At 47.7% G+C, this 18,294-nt stretch overlaps 1 protein-coding gene across 1 annotated transcript in view; it reads left to right on the top strand.

Moving 5' to 3' along the window:
• The window catches only part of rapsn (receptor-associated protein of the synapse, 43kD), a 146,675-nt gene that overhangs the window by 74,979 nt on the left and 53,402 nt on the right, over positions 1-18,294 (top strand). The window contains exon 3 of the mRNA XM_078548778.1: positions 7,862-7,984. Coding sequence (XP_078404904.1) covers positions 7,862-7,984 — 123 coding nt within the window. The remainder of the gene's footprint in view (positions 1-7,861; positions 7,985-18,294) is intronic.

The raw sequence follows: 18,294 nt of genomic DNA, 5'->3' as shown, positions 1-18,294 counted from the left end.
TGCATCTGTCCATGACAGTATTGGTAGGAGTGACCACTGCACAGTCCTTGAGGAGACGAAGTCTCACTTTCACATTGAGGATACCATCCATCGTGTAGTGTGGCACTACCACGTTGCTATCTTGGCATCTATCTGTCAGGTGACAATTGAATATGGTCTGATGTGGCTGTAGAGGTCAATTCATGAGTCCCTTCTGCAGCTGGCACAGATGAACAGCGTTTTCCCGAGGCAGACTGCTGTTTTTGCTTCTGGCTGGCTCTTTTTTCTGCTGTCTGGACATTTCTTATACATTGTTTTTTCCACGCCTTTTCTGACTGCTTATGTCCAGGCACTCCAGCCAGCAGCAAGCACTTCCCATGCACTGACTCAAAACCCAGCTAACTAGAGGTCTCACTTACAGACATCCTTGTATCACATAAGTGTCTGACCTGTTGGTCTCGTGCTGATAGCAAGCTCGCCATAGAGCACACCTTTGGAGATGCACCCTTCACCCATTTGGCTCACATGATCCAGCCAACAGTGTCGCCACTGACTCAAGAGGACAAACATGCTGGTGATCCCTGCACGCAGGTGTATTCAGCATCTTGTCATGTCAAGAGATGTCCAATATCCATCTGAGGCAGCGGAGGTGGAAGCTGTTCAGCCAATCTTCTTGGCTTGTATAAGTTGCCCATGCCTCTACTGTAAAGGAGGTTGCTGGGAACACAAGCCTCCTCTTTTCTGGGCTTGATCCAGGGACAACCTTTCTTCTTGGAGTAGTATAGTTTTGGAGACTGGAGCCTGACGTTGCTGCACACCAGGGAGTGGCCAGTGTCACAGTCAGCGATGTGATAACTATGAGGGGACGAGGACACTGTTGAGGGTGCTATGTCTGGTGATGATGAGATCTAGCTGGTGCCAGTGGCTCAGATGTCTCGAGGGCACCTTGTGACATGGCTTCATTTGAAAGTAGCTGTTCATCAGATTTCATTGTAACAGCATCGCTCGAACAACCTGGGTTAATTTTGCTGATTCTCTGGTGCCCTGTGCACGCTGCCCAAGCATTGCAATTGGTATGCATCGTTGTGTTGAAGTCCCCTGGAAGGTGTAGTCCCTTGGTGCTGGGAATTCTGCTGATGGCAGGTGGAGGTGGGTGTCGGAGGTGGGAATAGACGCACACGGGTTAACTGGGCCTGGGCTTGTCGACAAGTCAGGAGCAAGCACTCTCTCTGAGCCTTCTGTGAGGGGTCAATCATCACAAGTAGAGTGGTTTTTACTGTGAAACCTAGTCCAAACTCACATTTTGCTTCTTGGGTTTTGCTCTGACTGAAGGATGTGGGGGCGGTTTCTATTTCAGGAATCCACTTGGAGCGAGCCTGGTTCCTGACAGCACAGTAAATTGAGCTTGATAAGGTCTTTATCCATCACAGCTGTCCTGCGTATGTCATCAAGCTGCAGAAGGTTGTGGGCAAGGCCAGGGCACATCAGCCGAGTATCCCAGCTTGCAATATGGAAGACTGGACTCATCTCTGTGGAGTTTGTCTTGCACCTAGCACAGGGATTCGTGACCTGCCTGGGGGGATATGACTCTCTAAGCTCCAAGGACCCATTGAAGCAAGCAGGTCAGGACGAGACAGCACCTGACCGACTTGGGGGGCTGCCCGGGCCGTGATGGGGGACAGCACCTGACCGACTGGTGGGGCTGCCTGGGTCGTGATGGGGGACAGCACTTGACCGACTGGGGGGCTTTCGGGGCTGTGATGGAGGACAGCACCTGACTGACTGGGGGGGCTGCCCGGGCCGTGATGGGGGACAGCACCTGACCGACTGGGGGGGGCTGCCCGGGCCGTGATAGGGGACAGCACCTGACCGACTTGGGGGGCTGCCCGGGCCGTGATGGGACAGCACCTGATCGACTGGGGGGCTGTCGGGGCCGTGATGGGACAGCACCTGACTGACTGGGGGGCTGTCGGGGCCATGACGGGACAGCACCTGACCGACTGGGGGCTGCCTGGGCTGTGATGGGGGACAGCACCTGACTGACTGGGGGCTGCCTGGGCTGTGATGGGGGACAGCACCTGACTGACTGGGGGCTGCCTGGGCTGTGACGGGACAGCACCTGACTGACATTGGAAAGACCACATAAACCCTTAAACAACCCATTTATCGACCCTCCGAGCATCACCATGTGTCAGAGTCTGTAGGTCACACATTGGACTTATCGGCCATCTCAGAACACATCAAACCAGAGAAGAAACGAGTCATCCTCGATCTTCAGCGACTGCCTCAGGAGGAGAATCAACCACAGTCTTTAACCGCATGTCCTGGCATAGGGGATCAACCCTGGTTCAATGAAAAGTGTAGGAGGGCATGCCAGGAGCAGCACCAGGTTGAAGGCACTGAATGCTGCAAAGGCAATGGGCCCTGACAATATTCCGGCAATAGTACTGAAGACTTGTGCTCCAGAATTTGCCGTGCCTCTAGCCAAGCTGTTCCAGTACAGCTACAACACTGGCATCTACCCGGCTATGTGGAAAATTGTCCAGGTATGTCCTGTACACAAAAAGCAGGGCAAATCCAACCTGGCCAATTACCACCCCATCAGTCTGCTCTCGATCATTAGTAAAGTAATGGAAAGGGTCATCAACAGTGCTATCAAGCGGCACTTGCTTAGCAATAACGTGCTCACTGATGCTCAGTTTGGGTTCTGCCAGGGCCACTCAGCTCCTGACCTTATTACAGCCTTGATTCAAACATGGACAAAAGATCTCCTGAGTTGAGATGAGAGTGACTGCCCTTGATATCAAGGCAGCATTTGACCGAGTGCAGCATCAAGGAGCTCCAGCAAAACTGGAGTCAATGGGAATCAGGGGGAAAATTCTCCACTGGTTGTAGTCATACCTATCACAAAGGAAAATGGTTGTGGTTGTTGGAGGCCAGTCATCTCAGTTCCAGGACATCACTGCAGGAGTTCCTCAGGGTAGTGTCCTCGACCCAACCATCTTCAGCTGGTTCATCAATGACCTTCATTCCATCATAAGGTCAGAAGTGGGGATGTTCGCTGATGATTGCACAATGTTCAGCCCCATTCGCTATTCCTCAAGCAGCCCATGTCCAAACGCAGCAAGAACTGGATAACATTCAGGCTTGGGCTGACAAATAACATCCACACTACACAGGTGCCAGGCTATGACCATCTCCAACAGGAGAGAATCTAACCATCACCCCTTGACATTCAATGGCATTACCATTGCTGAATCCCCCTCTATCAACATCCTGGGGGGTTACCATTGACCAGAAACTGAACTGGACTAGCCATATAAATGCTCTGGCCACAAGAGCAGGTCAGAGGCTAGGAATCCTGCAGTGAGTAACTCACCTCCTGACTCCCCAAAACCTGTCCACCATCTGCAAGGCACACGTCAGGAATGTGATGGATTACTCTCCACTTGCCTGGATGAGTGCAACTCCCACAACACTCAAGAAACTTGACACAATCCAGGAATAAACAGTCCGTTAATTGGTACCTCATCCATAGTCCCTCCACCACTGATGCACTATTGACACACAGTAGCAGCAGTGTGTACCATCTACAAGATACACTGCAGGAATTCACCAAGGCTTCTTCGACAGCACCTTCCAAACCCACAACCACGACCATCTAGAAGGACAAGGGCAGCACATAGATGGGAACACCGCCACCTGGAAGTTCCCCTCCAAATCACTCACCATCTTGACTTGGAAATCTATCGCCGTTCCTTCACTGTTGCTGGGTCAAAATCCTGGAACTCACTCCCTAACAGCATTGTGGGTGTACCTACACCACATGGGCTGCAGCGATTCAAGAAGGCAGCTCACCACCACCTTCTCAAGGGCAACTAGGGATGGGCAATAAATGCTGTCTCAGCCAGCGAAGCCCACATCCTTTGAAAGAATAATAAAAACATAGCCTTTATTGATCAATCAAAGGCTTTGATTCCATCAACCACAAAGCCTTTTGGAAAGTTCTTCAGAGATTTGGATGTCCAGCAAAATTCATTAGAACCCTGTGCCTCCTGCATGACTGTATGACAGTAACTGTGCTTTGTAATGGATTGAAGACTGAGCCCTTTCGTGTCTGGATAGGCATTAAGCAAGGCTGTGTGATTGCTATCTAACTGAGCCCGATCCTGGAATTCATTCGTGACCTCGATCAGAAGCTTTTCAACCTCAGCAAAATGAGAATGTGTGGATATGCTGGACTGCGCAGTTGTGTCCCACACAGCAAGCAACATTCAGACTTTCCTCAACCTCTTCGACTCTGCATACTCACACTCGACTTTAGCAAACCCAACAACTTCCAGCGTCCTCCCCCAGACAAGCCCAACATCCTCCAGCTTCTTCCCCCAGACAAACCCAACATCCTCCAGCTTCCTCCCTCAGACAAGCCCAACATCCTCCAGCTTCCTCACCCGGACAAGCCCAACATCCTCCAGCATCCTCCCCCAGACAAGCCCAACACCCTCCAGCTTCCTCCCCCAGACTAACCCAACATCCTCCAGCTTCCTCCACCAGACAAACCCAACATCCTCCAGCTTCCTCCCCCAGACAAACCCAACATCCTCCAGCTTCCTCCCTCAGACAAGCCCAACCTCCTCCAGCTTCTTCCCCCAGACAAACCCAACATCCTCCAGCTTCCTCCCTCAGACAAGCCCAACATCCTCCAGCTTCCTCCCTCAGACAAGCCCAACCTCCTCCAGCTTCTTCCCCCAGACAAACCCAACATCCTCCAGCTTCCTCCCCCAGACAAGCCTAACATCCTCCAGCATCCTCCCCCAGACAAGCCCAACACCCTCCAGCTTCCTCCCCCAGACAAGCCCAACACCCTCCAGCTTCTTCCCCCAGACAAACCCAACATCCTCCAGCTTCCTCCCCCAGACAAACCCAACATCCTCCAGCTTCCTCCCTCAGACAAGCCCAACCTCCTCCAGCTTCTTCCCCCAGACAAACCCAACATCCTCCAGCTTCCTCCCCCAGACAAACCCAACATCCTCCAGCTTCCTCCCTCAGACAAGCCCAACCTCCTCCAGCTTCTTCCCCCAGACAAACCCAACATCCTCCAGCTTCCTCCCCCAGACAAACCCAACATCCTCCAGCTTCCTCCCTCAGACAAGCCCAACCTCCTCCAGCTTCTTCCCCCAGACAAACCCAACATCCTCCAGCTTCCTCCCCCAGACAAACCCAACATCCTCCAGCTTCCTCCCTCAGACAAGCCCAACCTCCTCCAGCTTCTTCCCCCAGACAAACCCAACATCCTCCAGCTTCCTCCCCCAGACAAGCCCAACATCCTCCAGCATCCTCCCCCAGACAAGCCCAACACCCTCCAGCTTCCTCCCCCAGACAAGCCCAACATCCTCCAGCTTCCTCCCCCAGACAAGCACCTACATCTCCAGCCGTTGTTATTAATTGGGAGACTTTCAAACTCGTTGATAACCTTGCCCATCCCAGCAGCTACTTTCTTAGAAAGTCAGAATCAAAGTGCAGATCTAGCACAGGATCAGTGGCACCAGCACAACTAGCTCTTCAACAACAGAGAGTTTCATAAGAAAACAATGGCTTTTGTCTACAAGACTGTTGTTGTAAGCATCCTTCGATATAGCAGTGAGGCTTCCCAAGCAGATCCTCTTTCCACAACTTAGGGATGGCACCTGATCCCTAGGAGGACAGAGAAATATGTTAAGGATACCCTGTATGATTCATTGCAAAGCAGACAAATTGACATTGGCACCTGGGAGGGATCTGCCTCAAACCGTAACCTGCGCTGGAGCCTCATCCAAAAAGTGGCAGCACAGCTGGAGATAGACCGCTTAAACTCTGCTGCAGAGTATAAGTGACAAAAATGGAAGGAGGGAGAGCAGAACCCTGGTGTGGGAACCCCCAACTACCCCCTCCCCTCTCCCCACCTCTCCCCCCACCAAGCCCCCACACCACCGCATTCTTCAGGGAATCTCTTACCCTCTCTGCCCAAAGAGCTGTGGCTCTGGTGTTGGTCCACTGAGTCACCAGGACACACAAATCACACAAATCAGGAAGCCTTGCAGACTTGTTTCAAGCCACTGATGATGACAAGAGACAGGGCAAAAGGCAACAATGATGGCAACAGCTTCCATTGCAAATAATCAAGTCCTGCCCCCTCCACTGTGACAATCAAAGGGTGGAAAAGGATAGATCCCACTTTTCAGTCACAGGCCTTACTGCCTGGAACTCACTCCCGCTCCTCAGCTGCCTGCCAGCTTTAGCCTGTGAACTAACAGCGTTTTAATGAATTTTGTAGCTGGGCCTTTCAAATCATATAACTGAGGCACTGCGTCACTGTACCACAGAATCACAGTGCAGAAGCGGCCCTTCGGCCCATTGAGTCTCCACCGACATGTGAGAAATACTTCACCTACCTACCTAATCCCATTTACCAGCACTTGGCCCATAGCCTTGAATGTTATGACGTGCCAAGCGCTCATCCAGGTACTTTTTAAAGGATGTGAGGCAACCCGCCTCCACCAACCTCCCAGGCAGTGCATTCCAGACCGTCACCACCCTCTGGGTAAAACAGTTATTCCTCACATCCCCCCTAAACCTCCTGCCCCTCACCTTGAACTTATGCCCCCTCGTGACTGACCCTTCAACTAAGGTGAGCAGCTGCTCCCTATCCACCCTGTCCATGCCCCTCATAATCTTGTACACCTTGATCAGGTCACCCCTCAGTCTTCTCTGCTACAACAATAACAACCCAAGTCTATCCATACTCTCTTCATAACTTAACTTTTTCATCCCAGGCAACATCCTGGTGAATCTCCTCTGCATCCCCTCCAGTGCAATCACATCCTTACTATAATGTGGCAACCAGAACTGCACACAGTACTCCAGCTATGGCCTCACCAAGGTTCTATACAACTCCAACATGTCCTCCCTACTTTTGTAATCTATGCCTCGATTGATAAAGGCAAGTGTCCCATATGCCTTTTTCACCACCCCATTAACATGCCCCTCCACCTTCAGAGATCTATGGACACAGACGCCAAGGTCCCTTCGTTCCTCAGAACTTCCAAGTGCCGTGCCGTTCATTGAATACTTCAATGTCAAATTACTCCTTCCAAAGTGTATCACCTCACACTTTTCAGGATTAAATTCCATCTGCCATTTATCTGCCCAATTGACCATCCCATCTATATCTTCCTGTAGCCCAAGACACTAAACCTCACTGTTAACCACCTGGCCAATCTTTCTGTCATCCGCAAACTTACTAATCCTACCCCCCACATAGTCATCTATGTCGTTTATATAAATGACAAATAATAGGGGACCCATTATTTGGGTCCCTGTGGTATGCCACTGGGCACTGGCTTCCAGTCACTAAAGCATCCTTCTGTCATCACCCTCTGCTTCCTACAACTAAGCCAATTTTGAATCCACCTTATCAAATTACCCTATATCCCATGTGCATTTGCCTTCTTTATATGTCTCTCATGTGGGACCTTGTCAAAGGCTTTGCTGAAATCCATGTAAACTACATCAACTGCACTACCCTCATCTACACACCTGGTCACCTCCTCAAAAAATTCAATCAAATTTGTTAGGCATGACTTCCTCTGACAAAGCCATACTGACTATCCCTGATCAAACCTTGCCTCTCTAAGTGGAGATAGATAGTCTCCTTCAGAAATTTCCCCAATAGCTTGCTTACCACTGACATGAGACTCACTGGCCTGTTGTTCCCTGGCTTATCTCTACGTCATTGTGGGACAATATCCCACAAAGATCCACGCTGACCGATCAGGGACACAGAGCCTCGGCTGGGAGGTGATGATGTGAACTGTCTTACTGAAACCTTTCTTGCCTTTTGCAGAAAGCATTGCCTCGTTATGACTCTGCACTCAGCATCATGGTGGAAATTGGGAACCGCCTGGGACAGGCCCAGGTTCTGATGGGAATCGCAAAGTGTTGGCTTCTTCGGAAAGAGCAGGACAAGGTAGGAGACGAGATCCATCACCAGTTGGCTGGTCACTGCTGTAACACACAAGTGCACTGAGGTTTAGCATAGTGTAAACTGTGGAGGTGGCACTGATTTATAAAGTGATAGAGGGGGGCAGTGAGCACAACTGGCAGGTTGGCGCACTTGTGGATGAAGATTGAGCTGGGTTGGCAGAGCAGCAGCAGGCAAGAAATTGACTGTTGTTTGCCCACTAAAGATGTGCCAACCAACAGAGGTGCCAAATCTCCTGCCAGGAGTTTCCCAGTAGAAGTCAAAACCTGTCATAATTTTAAGGACCTTCAGTCTGCTTTTTTCCAGAGAAGAGAGGTTCATTCTGTCAATGTTTCCCTGATATTTCTACCTCCACATTTCTGGTCTGTTTCCATGTTTCTCCAGAGCTTTTCTGTCCCTTTTATAATCTGGTGACCAGTTTAAAAATATCCTCCTGGAATTTGTTGTTGGTCTTCTGTATTGACTATTGCCCCCAGCCCTGTTTCCAAGATAGAGAAGGGGATAAAAAGGAGAGTGAGGGCTCACAATATTGATTAAAGGAACAATGATTGCTATGAGATGTGATGACAGGGTAGGAGAATCCTCAAATAATCATACGGGTTGAACTGAATAGTGAAAAAGGCCAGTCACATACTGGGAGTGCCCAACAGTCAGAGATAGGAGAGCAAATATGTAACACTGATCTCTAAGAATTTCAAAACATTAGGGCAGTAATAGTGGGGGATTTCAACTACCCTCATATTAACTGGGGTAGAATTAGTGTGAAAGGCACTAAAGGAACAGAATTATTAATATGCGTTAGGAGAAATTTTATACTCCACACGTAGCAAACCCAACAAGAGAGGGGGAAGTTCGAGACTTTGTTTTAGGAAATGAAGCTGGGAAAGTCTAAGGGGGGCACTTTGGTGAAAGCAATCATAATCCAGTTAGATTTAGGATGGTTACGCAAAAGGACAAAGATAGGCTAGGATTAAACATTCGCAATTGGGGAAAAGCTAATTTTATGAAGCTGAAATGTGATTTAGGTAAAATGGACAATGTCTGATCAGTGGGCAACATTGAAGGAAGCGATAGCGAGGGTTCAGAGTGGGCATGTTCCCTTTAAAAAAAAAGAATGGACTGACAAATCTACAGCCCCATTGTAGGGGTGATATTAAAAAGGAAACTGGAAAAGCAGAGAGGGCACAAAATATTGACAAGTAAATCAAGGGAAGCACCAAGATATTGTAAATACAAAGAGCAAGAGGATAAGTAAAGAAAGAGTCGAGGTAAATCAGGACCATAATGGTGACCTGTGTGTGGAGGCCGGGGGTGTAGGTTTGGTTCTTAATGAATACTTTGCGTCTGTTTTTAACAAAAGGGAGGGACAATACAGACATTAGAACCAGGGAGGGGGAGAGTGAAACATTAGATAAATTGACATCATGAGAGAGGAAGTATTCAGGGGTTTAACATCTTTGAAATTGGATTAATCCCGAATGAAATATGTCCCAGGCTGCTGAGGGAAAGCGGGAAGAAATAGCAGAGGCTCTGATCATCATTTTCCAATGCTCTTTGTTGGAGAACAGCTAATGCTGTGCAACTATTATAAAAGGAGAAAGAGATAGACTGAGTAATTACAGAGCAGTCAGCTGAATCTGGGCTGCGATAATTACTGGAAACAAATTCTGAGGGATAAATGTTCATTTAGAAAGGCACAGATTAATCAGAGCCAGTCAGCATGGATTTGTTAAGGAAAGGTCATGTCCGACTAGGATGAAGTTTTTGAAGAAGTGAGAAGGAGAGTCTTTTTCCTGTGGCAGCCCCCTGTCTCATAAGACGCTGCTTTGTGCCATGATGGTCAACTCTGTGTTAAACATCACTTGCTGTGGCTCAGGAGCCCCACTCTGGCATGGCAGTCTCTGCCACATTTGCTGCAGAGGGAGACAGTGGGCTGAGAAGGTGCACAATTCACTGGTCTCTGTTTTCTCTGGGCCCTCTCTCGGCCAGCTGAGCTTTCTGTTTCTGCTCACCTCTTCCAATGCCCTTCCAAACTGTCAGCCTCCAGAGATCATGGCCATCAGCGACTGCTGCCCAGTTGTCAGTGTCAGTGTCCACCATCTTCATATCTCACTTGCTGTTGTAATATGCCTTTAAGGGAGATCAGCATGACACCACTAGAAGGGAAGTGTGGCATGTCATCCAGTCTTAGTTTCACCTTTGCTTTGAGCAGAGCTCATTCTCACAGCTCTGATGTCTTCAAGCTTTATACCTATGTATAACTGTTCTCATGTGCCTCATCTGAATAAATGAACTCACAACATGTTTACCCAATCCTTTATGAGCAATTGGTGCCTTGTGTATTATACGGTAAATAAGCCCAAGATATTATGACATTGTAATATTGCAACACCTGTAGTGAATGTATGGGTGCCCAGGAGGTTGTGACCCAGTGGCCAATTTACTGTACAGAAGGTTTTTGGCGTATATGGCCATCATCCATCCAATGAACATGGCTGAGTCAGTGAAGATGCCATTGGATTGGCGATGAATGTATGCTGATGGAATTAGCACACTGCAGGGCGAGTGGGTGACCTTGTCCTGCCAACAGATGCTGAGGATACGACTGAGACAGCGAAGGTGGGAACTGTTCAGCCTTTTCTCCTGCCTGGCATATGCTGTCCAGGTCTCGCCGCTGTTGAGGAGTGTGCTGAGGACGCAGGCTTGATAGACTCACAGTTTGCTGTTATCAGTCAAGTTACTGTTGTTCCACACTCTCTTACCCAACTTGGACAGAACGGCTGCAACTTTTGCAAAGTGGGTGTTGATTACAGCATCAAGTGACAGATTGCTGGTGATTGTGGAGCCTGGATATGTGAAGCCATCAATAAACTCCAGCGTCACATTGTTCATGCTGATAGATGGTGTTGTGGCAATACACTAGACCATGACATTTGACTTCCTGAGGCTGATGGTCAAACCAATCTCTTTATGGGTATGAGAGAGTCTGTCCATTTGCTGCTGAAGGTGTTCCTTGGTATTAAAACTAATGCGGTTACATCAACGTAGAACAACTTTCTGACGTGGACTTGGTACACCATTGTCTTGGATCTCAGGTGAGGGAAGCTGAACAGCTTTCTGTCAGTTCTGGTATGTAAGTAGACACGCTCTGTAGATGAACCAAAGGCAAATGACAGCAGCAAACAGAAGAATATATCAAAGAGTGTCAGTGCCAGACACAGCCCTGTTTGACCCCACTGCGGATCTGAAAGGGTTCCCATGTTGCCCCATCATGCTGACCTCACCCATCATGTAGTCATAGAAAGAGGAGATCATGTTGAGCAGTTTTGACAGGCAGCCAGTTTTCTCCAGAAGCTTCAATCTCAGAATCACAGAATTGTTACAATGCAGATGGAGGCCATTCGGACCATCGTTTCTGCACTGGCTTTTCGAATGAGCAATTCACCTAGTAACATTCCCCTACCTTCTCCCCATAACCCTGCACATTCTTCCTTTTCAGGTAACCATCTAGTTTCCTGCTGAAAGCCTCGATTGACCGTCTCCGCCACACTCAGGCAGTGCATTCCAGATCCTCACCACTCGCTGCATCAAAATGGTTTTTCTCCTGTCGCTTTGGCTTTTTTGCCAATTATTTTATATCTGTGCCTTCTGGTTCTCAGCCCTTCCATCAATGGGTTAGTTTCTCCCCATCCACTCTGTCCAGATCCCTTGTGACTTTGAATCTCCTCTCAGCCTTCTCTTCTCCAAGATAAACAAGCCTAACTTCTCTAATCTATCTTCATAACTGGACTTCATTCATCCCTGGAACCATTCTTGTGAACCTTTTCTGCACTCTTTCCAACGTCTGTCAATTTTTCCTAAAGTGCGACACCACATCTGGATGCAATACTCCAGCTGAGGCCGAACTAGTATCTTATACAAGTTCAACATAACCTCCTTGCTCTTGTACTCTAATGCCCTATTGATAAAGCCTAGGATACTGTATGTTTTATTAAATGCTCTCTCAACCTATCCTGCTACTTTCAATGACTTATGCACATATACACCAAGGTCCCTCTGCTCTTTCACCCCCTTTAGAGTTGTACCCTTTACTTTATAGTGTCTCTCCATGTTCATTGTCCCAAAATGAATAATTTCACATTGAACTTCATCTGCCATTTGCCCACTCATCCCACCATCTTGACTATGTCCTTCTGAAGTTCTACACTATCCCCCTCATAATTCACAATGCTTCCTAGTGTTGTATAATCTGAAAATTTTGAAATCATGCTCAGTACACCAAGGTCTAGGTCATTAATATATGTCAGGAAAAGCAAACCAAAACTGATTCTGGGGAACTCTACTACAAACCTTCCTCCAGCCTGAAAAACATCCAGAACCACTACTGTTTCCTGTCACTTAGCCAATTCTGTATCCATGTTGCTACTGTCCCTTTTATTCCATGAACGTTAACTTTGCTCACAGGTCTGTTGTACAGCACTGTATCAAATGCTTTTTGGAAGTCTATGTAAACCACATCAACAGCATTTCCCCCATCAACTTGCTCTGTTAGCTTTTCAAAAAAAAACTCCAGCAAGTTGGTTAAAAACCCTTAAGGAATCCATGCTAGCTTTCCTTAATTAACCCATATTTGTCTATGTGACTATTAATTTTGTCCTGAATTATTGTTTCTAGAAGTTTCCCCACCACCAAAGTTAAACTGACCGGCCTGAAGTTGCTGGGCTTACATTTACATCCTTTTTTGAAGGAGGGTGTAACGTTTGCAATTCTCTAGATCATCCTGAAGTATAAGGGAGACTGAAAAATTATGGCCAGTGCCTCCACATTTTCCACTCTCACTTCCCTCATTATCTTTGGATGCATCTCATCCGGCCCTGGTGCCTTACAAACTTCAAGTACAGACAACTTATCCAATACCTCCTCCTGATCAAAGTTAAGCCTTTTTAGTGCCTGAATTACTTCCTCTTTCACCATGGCCCAGGTAGCATCTTCTTCTTTAGTAAAGACAGATGCAAAATATTTATTTAATACCTCAGCCATGCCCTCTGCCTCCATGTGTAAATCCCTTTTTTAGTCCTTAATCCTCCTTTTACATGTCTATAGAAGACTTCGGAATTCCCTTCTATGTTCATTGCCAGTCTCTTTTCATACCTTCTCTTTGCTCCTCTTATTTGCTTTTTCACCTCCCCTCTGAACCTTCTGTATTCAGCCTGATTCTCAGTTATAGTTTCTACCCGACATCTGTCTTAAGCACACTTCTTCTTTATTGTCATTTCTATCTCTTTTGTCATCCAGGGAGCTTTGGATTTGTTTGTCCTACCTTTAGCTTTCAAGGGAATATACCTTGACTGTGCCCAAACTCTCTCTTCGTTGAAGGTAGCCGATTGTTCAGCTATTGATTTCCTGCCAAACTTTGAGTACAATTTATTCGGCTCAGATCCGTTCTTACCGCACTGAAGTTGGCTTTCCCCCAGGTAATTACCTTTACTCTGAATTCACAGAATCACACAGTGCAGAAAAGGCCCTTTGGCCCAACAAGTCTGCATGTGAGAAACACCTGGCCTACCTACCTAATCCCATTCAACACCACTTGGCCCATAGCCTTGAATGTTATGACGTTCCAAGTGCTCATCCTGGTACTTTTTAAAGGATGTGAGGCAACCCGCCTACTCCACACTCCCAGGCAGTGCATTCCAGACCGTCACCACCCTCTGGGTAAAAAAAGTTATTCCTCACCCGCCCCCCCCACCCTCCCTAAACCTCCTGCCCCTCATCTTGAACTTATGTCCCCTCGTGACTGACCCTTCAACTAAGGGGAACAGCTGCTGCCTATCCACCCCGTTCATGCCCCTCATAATCTTGTAAACCTCGATCAGGTCACCCCTCAATCTTCTCTGCACTAACGAAAACAACCCAAGTTTATCCAACCTCTCTTCATAACTTAAATGTTTCATCCCAGGCAACATCCTGTTGAATCTCCTCTGCACCCCCACCAGTGTAATCACATCCTTCCTATAATGTGGCGACCAGAACTGCACACAGTACTCCAGCTGTGGCCTCATCAAGGTTCTATACAAGTCCAACATGTCCTCCCTACTTTTGTAATCTATGCCTCAATTGATAAAGGCAAGTGTCCCATATGCCTTCCTCACCACCCCACTAACATGCCCCTCCACCTTCAGAGATCTATGGACATACATGCCAAGGTCCCTTTGTTCCTCAGAACTTCCTAGTGTCATGCCGTTCATTGAATACATCCTTGTCAAATTACTCCCTCCAAAGTATATCACCTCACACCTTTCAGGGTTAAATTTCATCTGCCATTTATCTGCCCATCTGACCATCTCGTCTATATCTTCCTGTAGCCCAAGACACTCAACCTCACTGTGTTAACCACCCGGCGATTCTTTCTGTCATCTGCAAACTTATTAAACGCCCCCCCCCCCCCCCCCCCCCGCCACATAGTCATCTATGTTGTTTATATAAATGATGAATAATAGGGGACCCAGCACAGATCCCTGTGGTACGACACTGGACACTGGCTTCCAGTCACTAAAGCATCCTTCTGTCATTACTCTCTGTCTCCTACAACTAAGCCAATTTTGAATCCACCTTATCAAATTACCATGTATCCCATGTGCATTTGTCTTCTTTATAAGTCTCCCATGTGGGACCTTGTCAAAGGCTTTGCTGAAATCCATATAAACTACATCAACTGCACTACCTTCATCTACACACCTAGTCACCTCCTCAAAAAATTCAATCAAATTTGTTAGTCGTGACCTCCCTCTGACAAAGCCATTCTATGCCGAATCAAACATTGCCTCTCCAAGTGGAGATAGATAGTCTCCTTCAGAATTTTCTCCAATAGTTTTCCTAACACTGACTTGAGACACACTGGCCTGTAGTTCCCTGGCGTATCTCTACAGCCCTTCTTAAATAGCGGAACCACATTAGCTGTTCTCCAATCCTCTGGCACCTCCCCCATGGCCGGAGAGGAATTAAAAATTTGGGTCAGAGCCCCTGCGATCTCCTCCCTTGCCTCCCTCAGCAGTCTGGGACACAAATCATCCGGACCTGGAGATTTGTCCACTTTTAAGCCTGCCAACACCTCCAATACCTTGTCACTCTCTATCTCAATTTGCTCAAGAACCTCGCAGAATCTCTCCCCGATTTCGATACCTTCATCCTCGTTCTCTTGGGTGAAGATGGATGTGAAGTATTCGTTCAACACTCTACCGATGTCCTCTGGCTCCACTCATAGATGGCCCCCTTGGTCCTTTATGGGCCCTACTCTTTCCCTGGTTATTCACTTCCCACTGATATAGTTATAGAATATCTTGGGATTTTCCCTACTTTTACCAGCCAGAGCTTTCTCATATCCCCTCTTTGCTTTCCTAATTGCTTTCTTAAGCTCCACCCTGCACTTTCTGTACTCCACTAATGCCTCTGCTGATTTGCTTCCCTTGTATCTGCTAAAAACCTCTCTTTTCCTTCTCATCTTATCCTGAATATCTCTGGTCATCCATGGTTCTCTGGGCTTGTTACTCCTTCCTATCACCCTAGAGGGAACATGTTGAGCCTGTACCCTCCCCATTTCCCTTTTGAACGCCCTCCACTGCTCCTCTGTAGATTTCCCCACAATTAGCTGTTCCTAGTCTACCTGGGCCAGATCCTGCCTTATTTTACTAAAATCCGCCCTCCCCCAATCCAAAGGATTTTTTTGCAACTTGTCTATTTCTTTGTCCATTAACTTAAATTGTACCATGTTGTGGTCGCTATCACTAAAATGCTTCGCCACCACCACCTCAGCCACCTGTCCGGCTTCATTCCCCAGAATTAGGTCCAGCACTGTGCTGTCCCTTGCTGGACTCTCTACATATTGACCTAAAATGTTCTCCTGTACACATTTCAGGAAATCCACTCCATCCAAGCCCTTAACACTATGTCTACCCCAATTAATGTTGGGAAAGTTGAAATCACCAAATATAATTACCCTATTGTTATTGGTTTTACACACCTCCGCAAATTGTGCACATATTTGCTGCTCAATTTCCCGCTGACTATGTGGGGGTCTATAATAAACACCTAACAATGTGGCTGCCCTTTTTTTATTCCTAAGCTTTACCCACAAAGCTTCATTCGATGCCCCCTCCAAGATATCATCTCTCCTTACTGCAGTAACTGACTCCTTAACCAATAATGCAATGCCTCCTCCTCTTTTACCCACTCCCCTGTCCTGCCTGAAGATTCTATATCCCTGAATGTTGAGCTGCCAATCCTGCCCCTCCCTCAACCATGTCTCAGTGATGGCTACAATTCCACATGTCAATCCTCACCCTTAACTCATCCGTTTTACCTGTAATACTCCTGGCATTAAAGTAGAGGCCATCCAGCCTTGCCTTAATCCATTGAAGCTTAATGCAGCTGTACTCCCTCTGACTTAATTATTTTACTGTATTATGATGTGTCCCTATTCTGCTAACATTCTGTGTCCCTGCCCCCTGCTGAATTAGTTTAAACTCCTCCCAACAGCATTAGCAAACCCGCCCACAAGGATGTTAGTCCCACTTTGTTTCAGATGTAGACCGTCCCACTTGTACAGGTTCTACCTTCCCCAAAAACGGTCCCAGTGATCCAGGAATCTAAAACCCTCCATCCTGCACCAGCCCTTCAGCCACATATTCATCTGCGCTATTCTCCTATTTCGGAGCTCGCTAGCACATGGCACAGGGAGTAATCCAGCGACTACAACGCGAGATGTCTTGCTTTTTAGTCTACTGCCAAACTCCTTGGATTCTTGATGCAAGACCTCATCCCTCTTTCTACATATGTCACTGGTACCAACATATACCATGACCTCTGCCTTATCACCGTCCCCCTTCAGGTTGCCCTGCAGCCGTTCAGTGACGTCCTGGACCCTGGCACCAGGGGGGCAACACACCATCCTGGAGTCACATTGACAGCCACAGTAGCACCTATCTGTTCCCCTGACTATAGAATCCCCTATTACTATTGCTCTTCCTCTCTTTCTCCCTCCCTCTACAGACAGGCTGTTTGTGGTGCCAGAAGCTTGGATCTGTCTGTACTCCCTGGAGGAACCAGTGCCCTCATCAGCCTCCAAAATGGAATACCAATTTGCGAGCAGGACCCCAGGGGACTCCTGAACTACCTGCCTGTTTCCCTTGGACTGCTTGGTGGTCACCCATTCCCTCCCTTCCTCAAGTCCCTTCAGCTGTTGTGTGACCACCTCTCTAAACGTGCTATCCACGATGCTATCAGACTCGTGGATGCTCCGCAATGTCCCCAGCCGCCATTCCAGCTCTGAAACCCGAGCTTCCAGGAGCTGCAGCTGGACATACTTCCTGCACACATGCTGGTCCCGGGTACTGAAAATGTTCCCAGCTTCCCACATGGAGCACACCATGGCTTTGAGCTCTCCTGCCATGACTTATCCTTTTAAATTAAACCTATTAAATCAATTACTCTAGGGCCTTTCTTTCCTGATCCTCGTGACCAAAGAATATACAAACTATAAACCACAAAAAGACCTTAAACTATAAACAATAATTAAACCATAAAAAGACCTTAAACTATAAGCGATAATTGTTCTTTGTCTTCTTCCATTGTCAGCCTGAACCTTATGATACAATGATCGCTGTTTCCTAAATGTTCTCCTACTGACACTTGAACTACTTGGCCGACCTCATTCCCAAGATCCAGGTCTAGCAGTGCCTTCTTTCTCATTGGACAGGAAGCAAACGGCTGTAGAAAATTCATCCTGAACACATTCTAGGAACACTTGCCTCTCTCTGCCCTTCACGCTACTACTATCCCAGTTTTGGCTGGAATTCTCCTCTCCTGCCCTAAGCTCCGTGGCAGGAGCAGGAACCAAAAGTGCTACCCGCTGATGTACAGGATGGCCATTACACACAATCGTGTGCTCCCTGCCTAATTAATTATGTATGTGTGCATTTTGGAGTGCGTCTTATGGCGGGATGGGCAGGAAGTCACATGCCCGCAGTCATATCCAGGTGCCATATTTAAAAGGCATCTGGACAGCCAGAAATTCGGGGCACTGAGATGGCCTTGATAAGGCAGCAGGCACCGACCCCATGTTCCAGCGATGCCTCTCTGGGGACTTCCCTCCAGGCCATGGAGGACAGGAGGGATGTCCTCTTTCTCAGAGATGGGAGCAGGAGGCATGCCTGGCCTGGGAGGAGGTCGCCAGGGTGGTCAGTGCGACATGGATGCAGGGGAGGACCGCCTTGCAGTACAGGAAATGGATGAACGAT

The sequence above is a fragment of the Cetorhinus maximus genome, chromosome 9 (assembly GCF_964194155.1).
Source record: "Cetorhinus maximus chromosome 9, sCetMax3.hap1.1, whole genome shotgun sequence".
In the NCBI taxonomy this organism is placed as follows: domain Eukaryota; kingdom Metazoa; phylum Chordata; class Chondrichthyes; order Lamniformes; family Cetorhinidae; genus Cetorhinus; species Cetorhinus maximus.
Note: the sequence above shows the minus strand (reverse complement) of the source record. Positions and strands in the feature narration are given on the sequence as shown.